Consider the following 17,098-nt stretch of genomic DNA (forward strand, 5'->3'; position numbering starts at 1 on the left):
TTAAACGACAAAATATCTTAATCTTTATTCTTATGAGAAGAGATATGCAACGTCAAACACATGCGTAATGCGTCTAAGGGAATTGAAGCCTGAATGATGAATGGTGGAGTTTATCCTCAGATAGTGCCAGTAACTACGGATCGCGCCATGCCACAAACTCAAAAAGCGTACAAGACCCGATGCTCGTTCTCATTCCTTTTGATGGTCTTGTTCATGCTTACAAGCCAGAATCTCATGACCCAAGCGCACAGAATACTTCCCACTGAGAAAGCCAGCATCGCAGAGAAGCCCGTGATATATCTGGGAGAATCGGACGTGGGCCACAGATATGCCATATACACATATGAGAGATTTGCAAAGGAGTTGACAATAGCATAGCTAACGGACTTCTTCTCTGGTGTCTGCGACAATGTGGCCGACACCCATCCAAGGATGACCGAGCCGACTGAGTATGCTCCTGTGGCGTAAAGAAAGGTTGAGGTGTAACGTACTGCGTTGTTCATACTTGCGCAGGACATCGCGAAGCCTATTACGGCAAGTCCAAACCCGCCCGTAATATGCCAGGTTCGCTCGTTGAATCTGCCGGATGACCAAGCGAATGGTACCCCTAGCAAGCCCGACACAAAGTACGGAGGTGCGGTTAGGAGTAGAGCTGTGATTTTGCTCTTGAAGCCCAAAGATGCCACGATAGTTGGGAAGAAGTTGTTGAAGGAGCACGCCGAGAGATGGAGGTTCTGCATGAGCACGAAAACCCACAGCTTAGGATCTGTGGCAGCCTGACGCAATCCAGACCAGACCGAGGCCCGCCCTTCGTCGCCGACGGTGTCCCTTTTGATGCGACTGACTGCTAGAGCTCTTTCTTCTTCAGTGAGCCACCTTGTATCTGCAGGATCGTCGCACAGTAAAAATATGCCGATGAGTGCAACTCCAAAGGTTGTTACACCTTCTATGATGAAGCTGGAGAAGACATCAGCAAGCACGGTCGAAGCGATAGAGAAGGGGTGAGGACCCACAGCCAACGCCATCCAGCAATACCGTGGGCACCGTCTAGAGTAGCAAAACACGCAGCCGCGATCAATCCAGAGCATCCTGTTGATAATACCTGGCCGGTGTACATGATGGCTATGCGTGACGCCAACTCTTTGCGAGTGTAAAAGATTGAAAGCAAGTAGAGAGCTCCAGGATAGAAAGGCGCCTCCACAAATCCTGAATGACTTGTCAGCATCTGGAGATGAATTGAGGCTCGAGAAACGCTTACCAAGTAGAAAGCGGCATGCAACCCGTCCGGGATAATTCTGTACCAGTGCTGTACATGCCGATACCGTGGCCCAAGCCATCATCACTACAGGAAGGTAGATACGTGGCTTCGTCCTGGTGAGGAACATGTTGCTCGGGACTTATTTACGAATGTCAGATTGCTAGATATCAGACTGGGTGGCACTTAACCCACCCTGCATGAGGATATATCCCACGAAGAGAATAGAAATCGCGGTATTGTACTCCACCCCCTTCAAATTGAGGTCGTCTTCTAGATTATTGAGTCGAGCTTGCGGTAGAGCATTTCGATCGAGGTAGTTAAGAGAGTACATCGCCCATAGAATCGGCTGTGTCTCGTTCAGCAGCTGTAATAGTACATCAGATGGGCTTTACTCACCATGATGCGCATATCGAGCTTTCGAACCAACCTGATCTCGACAGGATCGGTCTTTTGCGAAGCCCCCGAGTAGTCGCCCTTTGGTTCAATAGTGCCCATTTCATTGAATGCTTTATTTGCCGTTGTGCAAAACTCTACATGATCTTTGCCTGCTGGTGAAGTCTTTTCCATTTTGTTATCAATCATTTCCAATGTGCTTACAGCTTGGGGAGCAACGTGACAATGGTGTCGATGCAAGCAACGCGTATGTAGTTCTGTGTGGGCCCGCGACAAGCTTTAACTTTATAATCAAGTGTCGTTAATGGCATAAGGCCGCCAGTCAATGTTGGGACAAGCATTTGGCGAGCATCAAGTCTTGGAAAAGGCGCTATTCCGGCTACTGTACGTGAAGTTGAGAAGAAGTGTGTATAGTGTTCTGGTACTCGCTCCACGGGTGCTAGGGAATAGTCCCAATCCCGAATGTGGAGTGCAGTGTAGGCTTCTGAATAGCGCCTCCAATTGACGACCGAGTGTTGGACACTTTCTGTTTTCATGTTAGTACTGATAGACTGTTAGCCGGCGATAGTAAAGCCGAAAACCGAGGACAAAAGTTTTCCCGATTATGTCAATAACGAATATTATACACCGAAAAGATCATCACTAATGATGCTTGTCCAAACATCTCACGTAGTGTTCACCATAACACAAAACTTACTAGCGCCAGGAGATCAAATGAGCAGAACAAAAAAATTGGAGAGCACAATCGACGTTCAATTGAAGTAAGATATGATGTCGAGTGCAACGAAGCAGCACAGGAGCTTCGTAGGAAAAGAGACCGTGAATCATGCGGTGTCTTCGGTGCTGGAGATCACATCCTGTAAGTTGGAGCCATGTCAAGTGACTTTGCAATAAACATGATTGACGAAGAGAGCTCGTGAACGTGAAACGTAAGCGTCGTTCTGGAACGCGATAGTGTCGATCATCAAGAGAGAAGATTGTAATCAAAAACAGGGTGTTTGCAGACGTGCCCCTTTTTACCGCAAACTCTAAATTCCCATCAGAGAAGCCATTCATTAGCAAATATGAAAGTGCACCACCCCAATATTACCAACGCCACGCTAGGTAGGCAAGTCTGTGGTTCCTCAAATATCGATGTCAAACAAAATGGTATAGACTTCATCACATCACTCCATTTCAATAGGTGTATTTGCGCGTGCGCGTGCGCGTGCATCCATTTCAACGGGCGCAACCCGGAGTATACCACCGTCCTTCTCCACGGGCAGCGGTTTGCCATCGTGGTCATGCCCGTTCTGCTTAGCAGAGAGCTCAGCAGCTTGAGGTGTACCGACCAGTTCCGCCCTGGATAGGGATGCCGCGATACTATAGGACGGCAAGCCATCTTTCTCGATGAGCGCGATATCATGCTGGCTTAATCTGCGGGTACGGCGCGATCTGAGGAAGAAGAAAATACCACCAGCAATTAATGCTATCAAGGCTACACCGCCGACGGCGATACCTGCAATTGCACCGACTGATAGTTTCTTGGCCGGCTCGGGAGTGCCGCTTGAAGCTGTAGAAGTGGTTGGGGTTGAGGCTGAGGTTGAAGAAGTTGTTACACTTGGTGGATCGCTTGTGTCGGACGTAACTGTCTTTATTGTGAATAGAGTAGCAAGCGCATCGTCACTCCACCCATCTGTAGGTTGGATCTTGGTGGCATTGCCCTGTGGACTGTATCACAGATTAGCACACAAGCTGACATCACCAGAGTAACAGCGAACTCACCTTCCACCGATAATCTTGACCACACTATCTGGGATTTTATAAGGTCCGGCATTAGCATCATAAGTGCTTGACCATCCTATCGTGCTCATATCGAGTACCGCCAAACTCTTATATTCCCAGTCGCAGTCGGCTGCTATGTCGGTTGTTGAGTCACCACCGCCACCAATAGTGATCATTTGTCGAGGAGGGATAAAGTGGCATGTGACTGACCACCGTGCGGACTCGCCAACGAACACCTTAATCCATGTAAATGATGGGATGCTCAGTACATAGATGTCGTCAAAGATGGCGCCATTACTCCGGCCACCATACATGTATATATTGGTACTGCTGTTGTCTTGCGATGGCGCTGCAACCAAGCAGAAATCGGTGCGAGAATTGGGGACCGGACCACTTGTCTTTTGTCGATACCACTTGTTCTTGTCGGCAGAGGCGTTGTCGCCGAGATCAGTTGACCCCACATCGAAGATTGAGACCTCGTCCATTGGCAGAAATCCATCCGTGTCGGTACGTCCTCCCACCAAAACAAGAACTCCCGCATCCCCAAAGTTGTCCACATAAACCATACCGGCGCCCTGTCTATTGCTTTTGATAGAATCTTCCACGGTCACGTTCTTGATTCTGGTTGACGTTGTGTCGAGCACAACCATGCCACCGACGCCCACGGTGTCTTCCCCCAAATCCTGAGTGGTATTTGCAGTCCCGGCATCGAGTTGACCCCCAACGTAGAAAGCGAGGCCATGGTCAGTGGCTTCTGCGTTGGCTCCCCAGGAAGGAATTGATATGCCGGAACTCGAGGTATCAAAAGCTGCCCATAGATCGTTGCTCATATCGTACTGCCACATAGCATACTGTTCGGTTGGAGGGATAAGATAATATGGGAAGGACTGGTTGAAGTTTAGTGTCGATCCGCCAAACATGTATAAGGTGTCGCTTGAGTCAGGTCCCCCAAACAAGGCACCATCGTGAACGTTCACAGGCCAGCCCATGCCTTCGACGGCGCCACTAACGCGCCGAGCCCTCTGCGATATAGACACATTGGTCTTCCAATTCCATGAACTGTCCATATCGACTGTAATGAGATTTAAATCTGAGAAACATCTACTCAGTTTCCAACTTCAATCAATGGAGGGCGCAAGCTTACTGATACCTGATGTGATGGTGTTGAAATCTTGCTGGCCATTGGTGCCAAAATCAACGAAGGTTTCAATACCACCGTTGATGTACAGCGTATTATTCTTGTAAACAGCTGAGTTCTAATCAGAGGGGTTCATTCCGCAGATATAGGGCAGTACTGACAGCTGTGGCCGACTCTTCGACAGAAGTTTACCACCGGGTCGATTGATTCGCCGGCATGGACGAGAATGATATTGCTTAAAATCAATAAATATGCGAAGCAAAGCCAATGGTGGCTGTCAAGAGTAGAAAGAGACATCATGACAGCCCGCTGTCTTCGGAATCATGCAATATACAATACCATTCAAAAGTGGCAAAGAAGATTACGAAAGAACAAAACGAGCGAAGATCGACGAAGGTAGGTAACAGTGAGAGGTGCAACAAAACGAGCGACTGGTGCAATGGAAAAAAGGAATAGAACAGACAGATCGAGGAAGAGGGTGATAGTGACATGATCTCTCGAGCTCCGATTAGTTTGTACAGCACCCTTGTCGAATTGGATGACGGTCTAAATCCTGGGACCCAATGGCAATAGCATGTAAATTTTGAGGGATAACAGGTTGATGGCCAGGCACTGCGAGTGTAGTGCGCTGTCTCAAGTTTGGCTATGTTCGTGTGGCTGAGAATGCAGAGAATCCTTCCATTTCCCACGGCCTCTGGGCCCTGGATCCGTGAAGCTAGACCCAGAGACCAGACGAAGGATTGTGCCCTATGGGAGGGTCATGTTAACAGTATACCGTCGGTGAAGTGGGCACCGAGTCAGAGGAACCAATCCAAGCCACATATTCCAATGCCCAGGACGGTTAGTCATCTCCCCTTTCGGCTAACGGTCAGCAAAGGAGATGATGAGGCTCCATTGAGGGGCCATGGGGCTAAACGCTATTAATCTGAGAAGCGAAGACTGAGGATTTGGGTGCAGGCAACAGCAACGGGTGAGAATGAGGTGATCCTCAGATGTCTCTAACGTGTGTCATTGGGAGGCATAGAATGCATGATCCGTCAACCAAGGGTACGACCATTACAATGACAGCAATGGTGACTTTTCGAAGGCGCATGTGCAGACCTGTCCACCACGGCCACTGAAGGAAAGGATGTGAAGCCTGACCTGACGGGCTAAATAATCTTGCAGATTTCGTGTTTCATCTACGAGTTGCTGCAGGAGGAGTCCGGATAGGTCGTTTGGAACAGAAAGTTATCATGCCCCTCGTGTGAAGAGAGAATACGAGGAAGAATGAGAAGAAGGTTTTAAAGGAACGTTGATATTTCCTAGGATGATCGGGCGTTTCAGGTAAGCGCGACTTGCACCGAAGAGGAAGTTGATCCAGAGACGCGTCAAACAATTTTGAAGTCATGTGATACCGTGTATGTTGCCAAGGCGACTAGAGCATGTTGGGCTTAGCACTGTTTATGGCCTGACGTAGCTCGAGAGGCCCAATTCATACCGCCTGCAATCAACAATCATCACACCAAATCTCACTGTGTGAGCCAATCCCCTCCCACACAATCTTCCACGGGCCACTGTCTTGAAACGACATCTTGCTTATCCTCCTCCATATCTACAGGTAGTCATCACGTCTGTCTATAATGGCTCGGCGTTCTGCTCGATTGAGCAAGACTGCTCAGCAGCAGGTAGGTTTTTCCTCCAGAGAGCTTCGAGGTCATTGCGATCTTCATCAAGCTGCCTTCGCTCATCCTGCGGGGCTAATGAGTCTTTTTGATATAGCCTGCCTCTTCTCGTCGACTTACTTCCACTTTTCAACTCGAATCCCTGGTGGAACGAGACGAAACTCCAGATCATGCGGAACCACAGTCCATCGATGATGTACTGGCAACTCCGGCCTCCGCAGCGACCATGAAATCCCAACTGTCAAGACTTTCGGGCCTCAAAACACCACGGACTGAGCCGAAGGTTGATCGCGCTGAGATGCATCCGGGGCTGGTACACCAATCCACTGCGAAAGCTCCGGACTCTGGTCTAAAACTAGGGTTTGTCGATATTCCAGCTCAACCGCCCCACTCCCTTGCAAGTGCCCAAAATACCCCTTCCAAGGCACGCACTAGTACGCCGGCCAAAATGACATCGACGTCTTTCGACTTCAAATTTGCTTCAGAGTCACAGCTGAGTTCGGAAGCACAGAAATTGATGGACAATGTGCGGGAGGAAGCTGCTCGAATCAAAGCGCAAATGGTGGCAGAGAAGAAGATTCAACTTCAGAAAGATGCTGAAGCCGAGGCTGCTTTCGACGGCATAAGCGCCGCAGGAAGAAAATTCGCCAAACCCAAGGGAAAGGCCGGCCGGTTCAGTGATGTTCACATGGCTCAGTTCAAGAAGATGGACTCGATAGCCAACCACCCATCTGCATATAGATCTCGCCCTGGTTTTGCTCAGCCTACTGCCCAGTCACTGAAGAGAAGTCCTTCCAAAGCCGGTCTAGATGATGTGGAACGACCGCGAACTGCCGGGAAAGGCACCCCGGGTCGACAACCGCCTCCATTTCTTGGTCGCCCTACTTCCGTCAGTCCCTTCAAGTCCATCCCCACACAATCAACCTCAGCCAAGCGTTCAAGACAGTCAGAAATGCCAGATGTGTCCGCCGCCAGACAATCTGAACACCAACCAAGAGCGACATTGGTCCCTAAGCTATCTTCAAGCAGTCTATTCTCACCTACCAAGTCCTCGTTAGCGAAGAATTCTTCAAGTCAAATCCCGGTGTTCTCTCCTGGTAAACCTTCTACTCTTTCGCGTACAACAAGCATGCGATCACTCAGACCTACCTCAGCTTTGTCAACTGCCAGACCTGCGACGTCAAGTGGCACAGAAGGATCAAAAATTGCTGCTGCGGCGTCACATCCGCAAACAGTCAAGCCGCTTTCCATACCGCAGTCAGAGTTGAGTAAAATCGCTATGGCTTCTCAATCAGGGATATTGCAGCGTGCCAAATCAACAGCGGATCTTGGTACCGCCACGGAAGGGACTGACCATGCCTCGCGACTCCCAATGTTTGCTGGACTGAAGTCGATCCTGCGCTCAGGCCGAAAGTCTACCGCCACCACACCTATTGAGGAGAGACCAGGAACCCCTAAGCGACCCAACACAGCAATACCCATTCCGGGCTCTGCTAAGAAGGTGGACTTCACTCCTAGCGTCAAGTCAAGGTACGCGGTAAAGCTGGCAGCTGGCAGTCCTAGTCCAGCAAAGCTGCCGCATGTGACTCCGGGAAGACCCCAAGGGCCTCCTGTGCTGTTTGATCCCGCTGCTTATGTTTTGCATAATGAGGAGGTGGAAGACGAATGGGAGGATGCTGAAAGCGAAATCGAATATCCTGTGCTCCCGGAAGCATCTTCGAGCCCAATGACGACCAACGCGGCTACCACGTTCAAAGAGAAAGCGAAAACCCTCAGCCGTCGCGAGTCAAAGGAATTCAAATCCATCTTCACCACGCTGCATCATCCATCACGTTCTAACGTGCCTTCTACATTGACTTCAGTCAACACTGCCGTCAATCAAACTGATCCAACCAAACATGCCAACAAGGTTATGCGATCTCCCGGCAATGCGAACTTCTCGAAGCCATCTCCGAATACGATTCGTCAAGTCCGTACCTCTGGTGTATCGGAGCTTGTCCAGCCTTTTGAGGATGCTGAAGTCAAGACAGTTCCGCATGGTTTACCCGGCAAGAAGCGGCGTCGTGAGTCGGCTAAATCAGATGAGCAGGAGGTCCATGCGGACATGGGGAAAGAAAATCGTCGAGGTTCTGTTATGCCTCCTGTTCCTGGTGGATGGCGGGACAGCCTTCGGACTGGCGAAGAAGAGGATGAAGGAAGCAAGAGAGGTGGAAAGCGTCTTCGAGTTGCGCTTGTCAAGGACCTCAGCACTGATCAACCAGCCAGTGGCAAGGCATCACCAATTACGAAGAAGGCCAAGCCCAGTTCCGCTCGAGAGATGGCGAAGAGCAATGCAAAGGAACGCAAGGGTATTTTGAGTCTGAGTCGATTGAATATGCTCAGTAGACCGAAGCAAAGAGGTTGATCACCCAACAGCTTGGAGTGTCAACGAGGTTGTGGTGAAAGTATGGTATTTGGAGGGCATTGGGCATGCTATGCTCATCTCACTGCCGGATCTCAACATTCTTGTTTTCTTTGGCTACAGATCGGTAACGCTGTTTTGAGTCATACACCGTGTTCACAACGCTCTCCACCAGGGAAAATGTTTACCAATTTGGAGTTGGACATAGCCGCCACGGACTTTGGAGTCGCATTTGGATTATGATTTTGGGGGCGGTAAGACTTACGTTTTACGGGTTGCTGTCTTCCAGCGCATGGATTTAGGACTGGCGAAGGGTCTACCGGTTCAACAGGCACGGGTTGTGACCTTGATTTGAGCGATCATCGGTCGTCAAAGATTGGCCAGATGGTCTTCGGTTTAGTGTTCTGGATCTCCAAAAAGTTTTCTCACAAAGTCGGTGTTGGCGGTTGATTGGGTCACGGTTTACAATGCCTGCTGGCAGTTATCATCAACTTCTTGATCCTCGGGTTCATGCCAGCCGCATGTGGGAACGTACTTCCTCCATTCCGCAGTGGAATTAGTGTGAGCGAGTGTAGTCCAAGCAGTACACTGCATTATTTCAAAATAGTTCCTTCACTTCTGTTGCCTTGTCTAGAGTTGTCTCGCGCAAAAACCACTCGAATTAGCCTTTGACACCTTGAACCTCTTTCGTCCCTAGAGCATTCGTACTTTGGGCGCTTTCTGTACAGCCGCGACGGCCTCAGTGCGTAACGCCTGTCAATGGCTGCTCCTCCAGGCAAATCGCAATAAGCAAGATCTCTCGTTCCTAAACGACTGAGCGAATATCGACGAATGCGGGACAGTGGAAGCGTAGCGTCAAGCTCGAAAAAAATGGTGTGGTGCAGAAACACGCCTCGCAGATCCACGTCAAATGCCGACCAAGTGCTGCTTGTCTGGACGACTGACTGGGAGATAGAGAGGTGACTTGACAGAGGAATGCATTGTTTTAGACTAGAAAGCACTTACTATATCACTGGAAAGTATGGGGGGTTTAGAACTCGTTGTATTTCTGTTGCTGGCTGTACAAGCCCTCCCTGCTGGGCTTTCCCTTCCCTTCCTTTCCATTTCCGTTATATTACATAGTCGTACACCTGGACCATTGCCCTTGCCTAAATGACCTGGTGAGTTCCACACGAAGTCTTTCTTCTGATACTCCATCAGCTCCCTCCTTTTCCTTCACGATCCGATGTGTGATATCTCCATGCTAGGTTTTTATCTGTTCAACGTCGCAAGTGAAACATGCGGATTTCTCAACAATGGCAATATTCGAATCCACGAGCAAGCTCTACCCAACCCAGCAAACAGCAGATAACAAACACCAAAGGGGTATCTCTCAATCTAGACTCATGATAGTGCATGTGATGATAATTCTTTGTGGCGAAGGCCGATAACCCTCGCCAACATCGCCAACCTCTCGAGTGTTTGGAGCTGCTGCTTGCACACCCAGAGGTTGGTAGAGTAAACAAAGAGTCAAGAAGAGGTTTGGCACTGGTTCTGTCATGTGCGACACCAACGTCTGAATCTGATCGCTGGCATAATGAATGGGCTCCGACGGATGCGGGAAATTTGAGATGGTGTGTAAGAAATGGACTCGGTGTTCCCTAAATGTAGAATATTGGATACATTGGTACACACAAGACTGGAACTGGGATCTTCGATCGCTGATTGCATTAATCGATTGATTTATTGTAGATGTTGATAGTCGTAGTTAGACAGGCACAAGAATTAGACAGATTAATAGACAGCCTCAAGGAGGTAAATGACGCCAAAGACCAGGAAAGCAATTGCGCCTCCCATTGTGACTAATTTAACAAGTATGTTAGTGGGATGTTCAACTGCATGGATGGATTGGGAGGTGTGGGATGGCATACCTGTTCTTAGACTGACTTTGCCAGCAATTGCTTTACCACCAAGCACTGCTGCGGCGGTACATATTGCGTGCCCGCCTAGAGCACCAGCTGTCACCCACCAGTAGTCCTGACCAGCAGCCATGGCAATAGTGGCAATCTGAGATCGGTCACCCCATTCACCAAGGAACGTCATGACGAAGGTTTGCACCCACGCGGGGCTTAAAAGTAATGAGCACAAGTTGTTGATGCCGTTCATGGCATTCTTGACGGCAGATTGTCGCGTCGGAGACGATTCTCGAGAGCTTCCAGGGCTATCTGGTGGCGACGGGAGACGGCTGTTGGTATGCTTCCTGCCGATGCCTCCTCGGCCGGATTCGAGGGCGTACGGGGAGATGGAAGAATGGCGTCTAGTCTGACGCCTCTGCTGGTGTTCTTTTTCTTCGAGCTCCATTTCCACCTCTTTCATCTCCTCACTAACACCCTCATCAGGGCTGATTCCACGGGCTTCAATCAGCATCTTGACTCCGAAGACCAGGAATAAGCCAGCCGCTGCGAAGTTTGTGAGTTGCTTAGAAATCAGAGTGGGCACTGCATGGCCTAGAACAGCAGAGAGAACTGTCATGGTGATTAGGGCAGAGTATGCAGAAGTGAAGACAACAACTCGGGGATGGCGCATGGCCATCAAGGCCGCAACTAGGAAAGTCTTGTCGCCAATTTCGGAAAAGAGGATCATAGTGAAGGATAGAAGGAGGGAGTGGAGAGGTTGAATGACAGCTGGTTCGTGGTCGTCTAACTTAGCACCCTTGCTGGGAACGTCTTTGAAAATTGTATTGTCCTTGGGCGAGGACGGGTTCTCCGGGTGAGGAATGTCATGCGGTTTTTCTGGAAGGTCTGTTGGCGTCTGCATGAGTGTTAGATTCAACGAGCCGGATCCGCAGGATATTCGCTAGTTGCTGCTCACCTTTAGTACCTTCTTAGGGTCCTCTTCCACTACAGGCTCAGGTTCTTTCTTCTCCCTAACAGGGAGCTTCTCCATTTCACTGTGTGGGATCGGTCTGGCATCTTTGGGTGAGTCGGGCTTTTTATCCAGGGGCTTTCCTTCTTTGCCCTTGTCAGATATGCCACCTTCTGTTCCTCGGGTACCTTCAGCAGGATTGGATCTAATTCGATCATCCATGACTGCATCGTTCGACTTGGGAATCTCGGCATCAGAATATTGCTTCTTGGTGTCGGTATCAAGGGGAACTTCGTTGTCGTAGGACATCTGTTTCTTTCGCGTTCTCTCCGCGCCGGTTTCAACGAATGGGCCTTCGTGAGGCATCCCATCTCTACCATCAACGGGAGCGTGTTCAGTACCAACAGGCGCTGATTTTGAATTTGCTCCGGAACCAGAGCCAGCGACCACCTCACTTATCGATCTGACCTCTTGAATGCCCCTGGAGGCACCCATACCCTTGGGAAGCGGGCTGTCTGAGGCATTGCACGCGAGCAGAGAGGTGAGTACAATGGCCACGATTGGCGCGTGCCTGGGGGCGATCCTCATAGTCGCGTGAGGGCCCACAAGGGGGCAGAAAGTGAGCGGAGGAGATGTGAGGTGAGGGTGGTGGCAGGGAGGATGTATGGTGAGTGACGCTGTAAAGAGTGAAGGAATCGTGTTGAAGTGGTCAAAAAGAAGTGCAATAGGAAGGAGAAGTTGTTGGTACAGGGAAGGGAGTTCTGGTATCTGGCATGCTACTCGTAGGGTGTGAGAAAGTGAGATCTGGAACGGGGTCCTTGAGAAGAGTATGGAGAACAGGAATGGCACCCTTGCAGAAAACCATCCACCTTTCCAGTTGGGGGAGAGGCTCATCTTCCCGCCCATTTTAGACTTCCTTGAGTGGTTGCGCTTCGGCCAATTATATTTCCGGCAATCGGCCTATCTAACATGGCTTGGCACTCCTTTTTTTCTTTCTTCAGCTCCGAGTCCGAGTTTGAGGAGGCCACGCGGGTCCCAAATCATGCCAATTTAATCACGGATCATTCTTTTTCTGTGTCTCAAAGGGGACGACTATTCACCACTCCTCACCTGTCAAATTTCACCATGGCAAAAGACAAGAAACGTAAACGAGATGCTGGTGATGTAAAGCCTGGAGGTCAGTCCCAACAAGTCGACACGTCAAAACCTACAGCTGTCTTCCAGCCTTCTGGGGGACGTGCTCACACCCTCAGTGTCGCTCTCCCAGGAAGCATCATTGCCAATGCAAAGTCTCACGATCAGAAAACCTATCTTGCCGGCCAGATCGCAAGAGCACTGGCAGTATTCTGTGTCGATGAAGTTGTCGTCTTCGATGATGAAGACAAGCAAACCCAGCATACACGTCACGCTATAGGTGAGAATGATTACACTGCCTTTTCTCACCCTTGCCACTTTCTGGCCCATCTACTCTCTTACCTTGAGACTCCTCCTCACCTCCGCAAAACTTTGTTTCCCATGCATCCAAATCTTCGTACTGCTGGCACTTTACCCAGTCTTGATATGCCCCACCACTTGCGCGCAAACGAGTGGTGCGAATATAGGGAAGGGGTGGTCTTGAAATCCGACGCCAGTGGTTCATCGATCGATGTTGGGCTCGCTGAGCCCCGAGTTGTGGAAGGAGCAGAGATTCCACAAGGCACTCGTGTTACACTCCGCCTCGGTGAGCCTTCCTCGACCACAGCAGAGGCTGTTGCGCCGAGCACACCACGAGAGGAAACGGGATATTATTGGGGGTTTAACGTACGCTCATGCAAAAGCCTGTCCACGGTGTTCACAGAGTGTCCATTCGATGGTGGGTACAATGTATCATTTGGTACCTCAGAAAGAGGTGAGGCTCTGCCAACTGTTCTCACCCAACCAGCTCTTGCCCAGCCCGAAGTTCAGAAGTACAGGCACGTCCTTGTCGCATTCGGAGGTGTTGCAGGTCTCGAGACAGCTGGCAAGAATGATCTCGACTTGGGCCTGATGGGCATATCTGGAGCCAACGTTCAGGAATTGTTCGATCACTGGGTAAACGTGCTCCCCAATCAGGGTAGTCGAACCATCAGAACTGAAGAAGCCATCTGGCTGGGGCTCATGGGACTACGGGGCTTTGTGGAACAAATTGGCCGGTAAACCAGAGAGTACATTAGAGGTGGACACACCTGAACAGAACCTGTTGACGAAAGAGGGGTTGCAGTACCACTACACTATTCTCGACCTTCTTCGGCGCCAGGTTCAAGACGCCTACGCTAGAGTAGCGAGTGTGAACTGAATACTGCTGCAGTGCTTGATTGCCTTGACATGTCACAGTGTATTCGGCATTGGCTAAATTGGCCACCAATACGCCACTATCGGAAGCATTTCCTACGAAGCCTGCGTTTACTAAAAGTGTTAACTACCAAGCGTCATTACCTGGCTAGTCAACCAGCTGGTAGCAATACGTGATAGTGGAGACGAGTTCGAAAACACGGAAGAAATAGAAGGGCCAAAGTCTACACCAAGCCCGGTGCCTATCATTCAATTATTCAATCATACACAAAATCAGCAGCTCGGTAACGAGCCTCGCCCTCTTGCGATGCCGATACAGTCGTTGCAAGCTCGGTATCAGTTGGTTGGATCTTATAGCGAACAGCAAATCGAAATATGTCGTCATACAGAACAAGTCGCAATCCTAGCGCCAACAATATCGATGCCCTGAAATGTTGTCGGAGCCTAAGTCATCGGTACGGATTCAAAATCCGCGGTCAGTGGACATATATCACCGCCCATCGCAATCAGGGCCATGTACCTGGTTCCTGTTCGCTGGATTTGCTCAGAGGGGAAGCTGGACTAACGTTCCTTAATCGGGCCGTGCTCCTGTCATATAAGCAAGTGGTCCAGCAGCCCAAAGCTCCTTTCCTCTAGAACCTTTTGGCTCTCTGCAATTGTGCTGTACTCGCCAGTACCATAAGCCATTACTTCTTTTCTTTTGGATTCACTTGAGGAGATCTCCACGAGCTCGCAACCACTCTTTGCCAGAGACTGGATATCGAATTTTGCCTACATGTAATATGGTAGCGCTCGAGCCAGTAATCTTCGCAACCTAGCCAGTCGACATGAACAACAGTCAGTTCACTTAAAAACCAGACCAGTTGGCGACAGGCACAATCTATGACTCTACTACAGACCACTTGCAGGCTTATCAGGCATATCCGGGTCTTCTTGTTTGAGCCTGCTAGATATCTGGACGCAAGCCCTTCACAGGGCTCAAATTCTCCATTATCGATGCAAGATGCAGGATCGTTGACTCAGCATACCAACTACTAACAAGCTGCACATTGATTGGTAGACCTTCCTGACTTGTGCCGAACCGTATTGACAACGCTGGAAGGCCGGTTACATTGAACGGAACGGTCGCTGCCATGACATACGTTGGGTCCACGGTCTGCCCATCGATAGTCAGCTTATCCGCTCCATGCTCGTGAGCAGGAATGGGTAGAACGGGACAAAGTAGTGCATCGTAGCGCTCGAAGTACTGTGCGAAGCCATCCCTGAGTCGGTCTGCGGCCTGTTCGGCATCAATGAAATCAGCCATTGATGTCTCGGGAGTGCTGAGCATATTGCGAGATATTTTGAAAATTCTCTCCTCTGGCTGCGCAGCTGTAGCTTTTGCGAACGCGGGCTTCATCTCATTGACGTGGAGACGGAGAAATACGTCAAGCGCAAAGTCACGTTCAAGAGCCGCAATTGTGACTGGCTCTACGGCGCAACCGGCAGACTCGAGTGCTTTTGCGGCTTCTTGAACCGTGGCCCGAACTTCGCCATCTATAGGGCCGAATCCAGGTCCTGTCAGCCATCCGACTCTAAGTTGTCGGTCTGGAGATGAGCCTATACCTGCGTCAGGCCGGGCTCCAATCGTAGAAAAGGCGTCCTGGCCATCGGGACCCGCAAGAATCGAAAACGCAAGCTTCAGATCGCGGACGCTACGTGCCATAGGCCCAACATGCCAGAAGCGTCGGGGTTCACGTGGCCACACGCCGGTCATTGGCACACGGCCGTGTGTTGGCTTGAGTGACACTATGCCAGTCTGCGCTGCAGGACCACGCACTGAGATTGCGAGGTCTGTACCGAGGCCTATGGGAGAAAAGCCGGCTGCGATTGCTGCAGACTCACCTCCGCTGGAGCCTCCTGGGGTCCGGTCCAAGTTCCAAGGGTTGTTCGTTCGGCCTGTGAGAAGATTGTCGCTCTCAGTCGAGTACGAAAACTCAGGGAGGTTCGTCTTAGCAAGTATGATCGCTCCAGCGGCCTTCATGCGCGCAACACTCACAGCATCCTCCACAGGCGTCCGGCCGCGAAAGATGGGTGAGCCACGCTGTGTGAGTATGTTCGCCGTGTCGATGGAGTCTTTGACCGTAAAAGGCACGCCGTGAAGCGGGCCAACTTTTTGGGAGCCAGACTCGAGAGCAGCTTCAGCAGCTCTAGCCTCTTCAAGCGCTGTCTCGTTGATTGTGACTATTGCGTTGAGTTTGGGGTTCGTGGTTGCGATGCGATCAAGGTGGGCCTGTATGACGGTAACGGGCGATATCTTGCGTGTCCGGATTAACTGGGCAAGCTCCGTAGCATCAGAATAGATTGGGTCAAACTCCATTATGTGTGCTCTGATCTCTCAGCAATATAACTCACCACGTTCCAGTTGTGATTGTAGATGCGATGAAGCTGAGGTACAGCGGGCTTGAATGGTTACCTTTATATAGGGTGAGGGCAAGAAAAAGGCTCTAGATATCAGCATTCCACAACGCACAGTAGTGCCAGGATCAGATCATGCCAAGATGACGCACTCGACGATCAATCCAATTCAAACTCCTCCAACTCATCAACCTCGCAGAGTCGCTTAAGTCGTCTTGACCGCTTATATAGGTTAGGTAGCTAATTCACTTCACTTCACTTTACTTAGAACTTGACATGTAGAAGGACTTTTGATCGTAATAGTCGCCTATGAGCGGTCCTTTATCACCCATTCTTAAGGAGTTCCGACGATACTAGGAGACAATGGTAGAAACAACTCTAACAAAGATAAGGCAGTCCCTCCCAGTTATATCGACGAAGCTGCAGTTATCCTAACACTACTTCTCGTCCGAGTCTCGGCGAGCAAACTTGTATCCAATGCAAAAGCAAGTGCAGGGCATGAAGAACTCACGTGGTAACAATAGTTGACAACGAATACGAGTTGCAAAATGCCGGAAGAAACAGAAAGTTGCAGAGCCTAGACCGAGCTGGCTCAGCCTTTAGACTCACAACAAGTACAGCTTCGTATCTCAGGTGCCCCACGCCGCTTCCACTTTTCTTGGCAGAGTGTTTTCCACAACCGACCTGGGAATTGGTATTCTACACCTCGTTAAACCCAGCGGGTGAGCTCTGGATCATCCGACAAGCCATTTCGGACTCTCTTGCACAATGGCATCTCTGTATTCACTGCGTTCGGCGAGCGGGGGCAATCGAGGGCCCTCAGAAAGCACAAGGCTGCCTGTTCCTTTTTAACTCCACGAGCTCAGATGCTTGGCAGCTGAAACAAAAATGGTAGACAAGACTTCTCCATACCAGATGTGGCAGGCAGG

The 17,098-nt window shown here is 50.1% G+C and overlaps 6 protein-coding genes across 6 annotated transcripts; 2 read left to right on the forward strand and 4 right to left on the reverse strand.

The window, feature by feature from the left end:
* Positions 1 to 158: 158 nt before the first annotated feature.
* On the reverse strand, positions 159 to 1,825 carry LTR84_007398 (uncharacterized protein; the record flags this gene model as incomplete). The annotated part of the gene is made up of 5 exons (XM_064850951.1): positions 159 to 957; positions 1,014 to 1,206; positions 1,259 to 1,396; positions 1,451 to 1,604; positions 1,655 to 1,825. 5 exons carry the CDS (start codon positions 1,823 to 1,825, stop codon positions 159 to 161), a joined length of 1,455 nt encoding a protein of 484 aa, XP_064702220.1.
* Positions 1,826 to 2,817: 992 nt separating this feature from the next.
* On the reverse strand, positions 2,818 to 4,335 carry LTR84_007399 (uncharacterized protein; the record flags this gene model as incomplete). The annotated part of the gene is made up of 2 exons (XM_064850952.1): positions 2,818 to 3,361; positions 3,416 to 4,335. The coding sequence occupies 2 exons, from the start codon at positions 4,333 to 4,335 to the stop codon at positions 2,818 to 2,820; spliced, it is 1,464 nt and encodes a 487-aa protein (XP_064702221.1).
* Positions 4,336 to 6,175: 1,840 nt separating this feature from the next.
* Positions 6,176 to 8,621, forward strand: LTR84_007400 (uncharacterized protein; the record flags this gene model as incomplete). Its single annotated transcript, XM_064850953.1, has 2 exons — positions 6,176 to 6,220; positions 6,315 to 8,621. 2 exons carry the CDS (start codon positions 6,176 to 6,178, stop codon positions 8,619 to 8,621), a joined length of 2,352 nt encoding a protein of 783 aa, XP_064702222.1.
* Positions 8,622 to 10,391: 1,770 nt separating this feature from the next.
* Positions 10,392 to 12,050, reverse strand: LTR84_007401 (uncharacterized protein; the record flags this gene model as incomplete). The annotated part of the gene is made up of 3 exons (XM_064850954.1): positions 10,392 to 10,459; positions 10,529 to 11,408; positions 11,469 to 12,050. 3 exons carry the CDS (start codon positions 12,048 to 12,050, stop codon positions 10,392 to 10,394), a joined length of 1,530 nt encoding a protein of 509 aa, XP_064702223.1.
* A 537-nt stretch (positions 12,051 to 12,587) lies between these two features.
* On the forward strand, positions 12,588 to 13,637 carry LTR84_007402 (uncharacterized protein; the record flags this gene model as incomplete). Its single annotated transcript, XM_064850955.1, has 1 exon — positions 12,588 to 13,637. The coding sequence occupies one exon, from the start codon at positions 12,588 to 12,590 to the stop codon at positions 13,635 to 13,637; it is 1,050 nt and encodes a 349-aa protein (XP_064702224.1).
* A 1,081-nt stretch (positions 13,638 to 14,718) lies between these two features.
* LTR84_007403 (uncharacterized protein) lies at positions 14,719 to 16,131 on the reverse strand (the record flags this gene model as incomplete). Its single annotated transcript, XM_064850956.1, has 1 exon — positions 14,719 to 16,131. One exon carries the CDS (start codon positions 16,129 to 16,131, stop codon positions 14,719 to 14,721), a length of 1,413 nt encoding a protein of 470 aa, XP_064702225.1.
* Positions 16,132 to 17,098: the final 967 nt, after the last annotated feature.

The sequence above is a fragment of the Exophiala bonariae genome (genome assembly GCF_035927105.1).
Source record: "Exophiala bonariae strain CCFEE 5792 chromosome Unknown scaffold_29, whole genome shotgun sequence".
Lineage (NCBI taxonomy): Eukaryota > Fungi > Ascomycota > Eurotiomycetes > Chaetothyriales > Herpotrichiellaceae > Exophiala > Exophiala bonariae.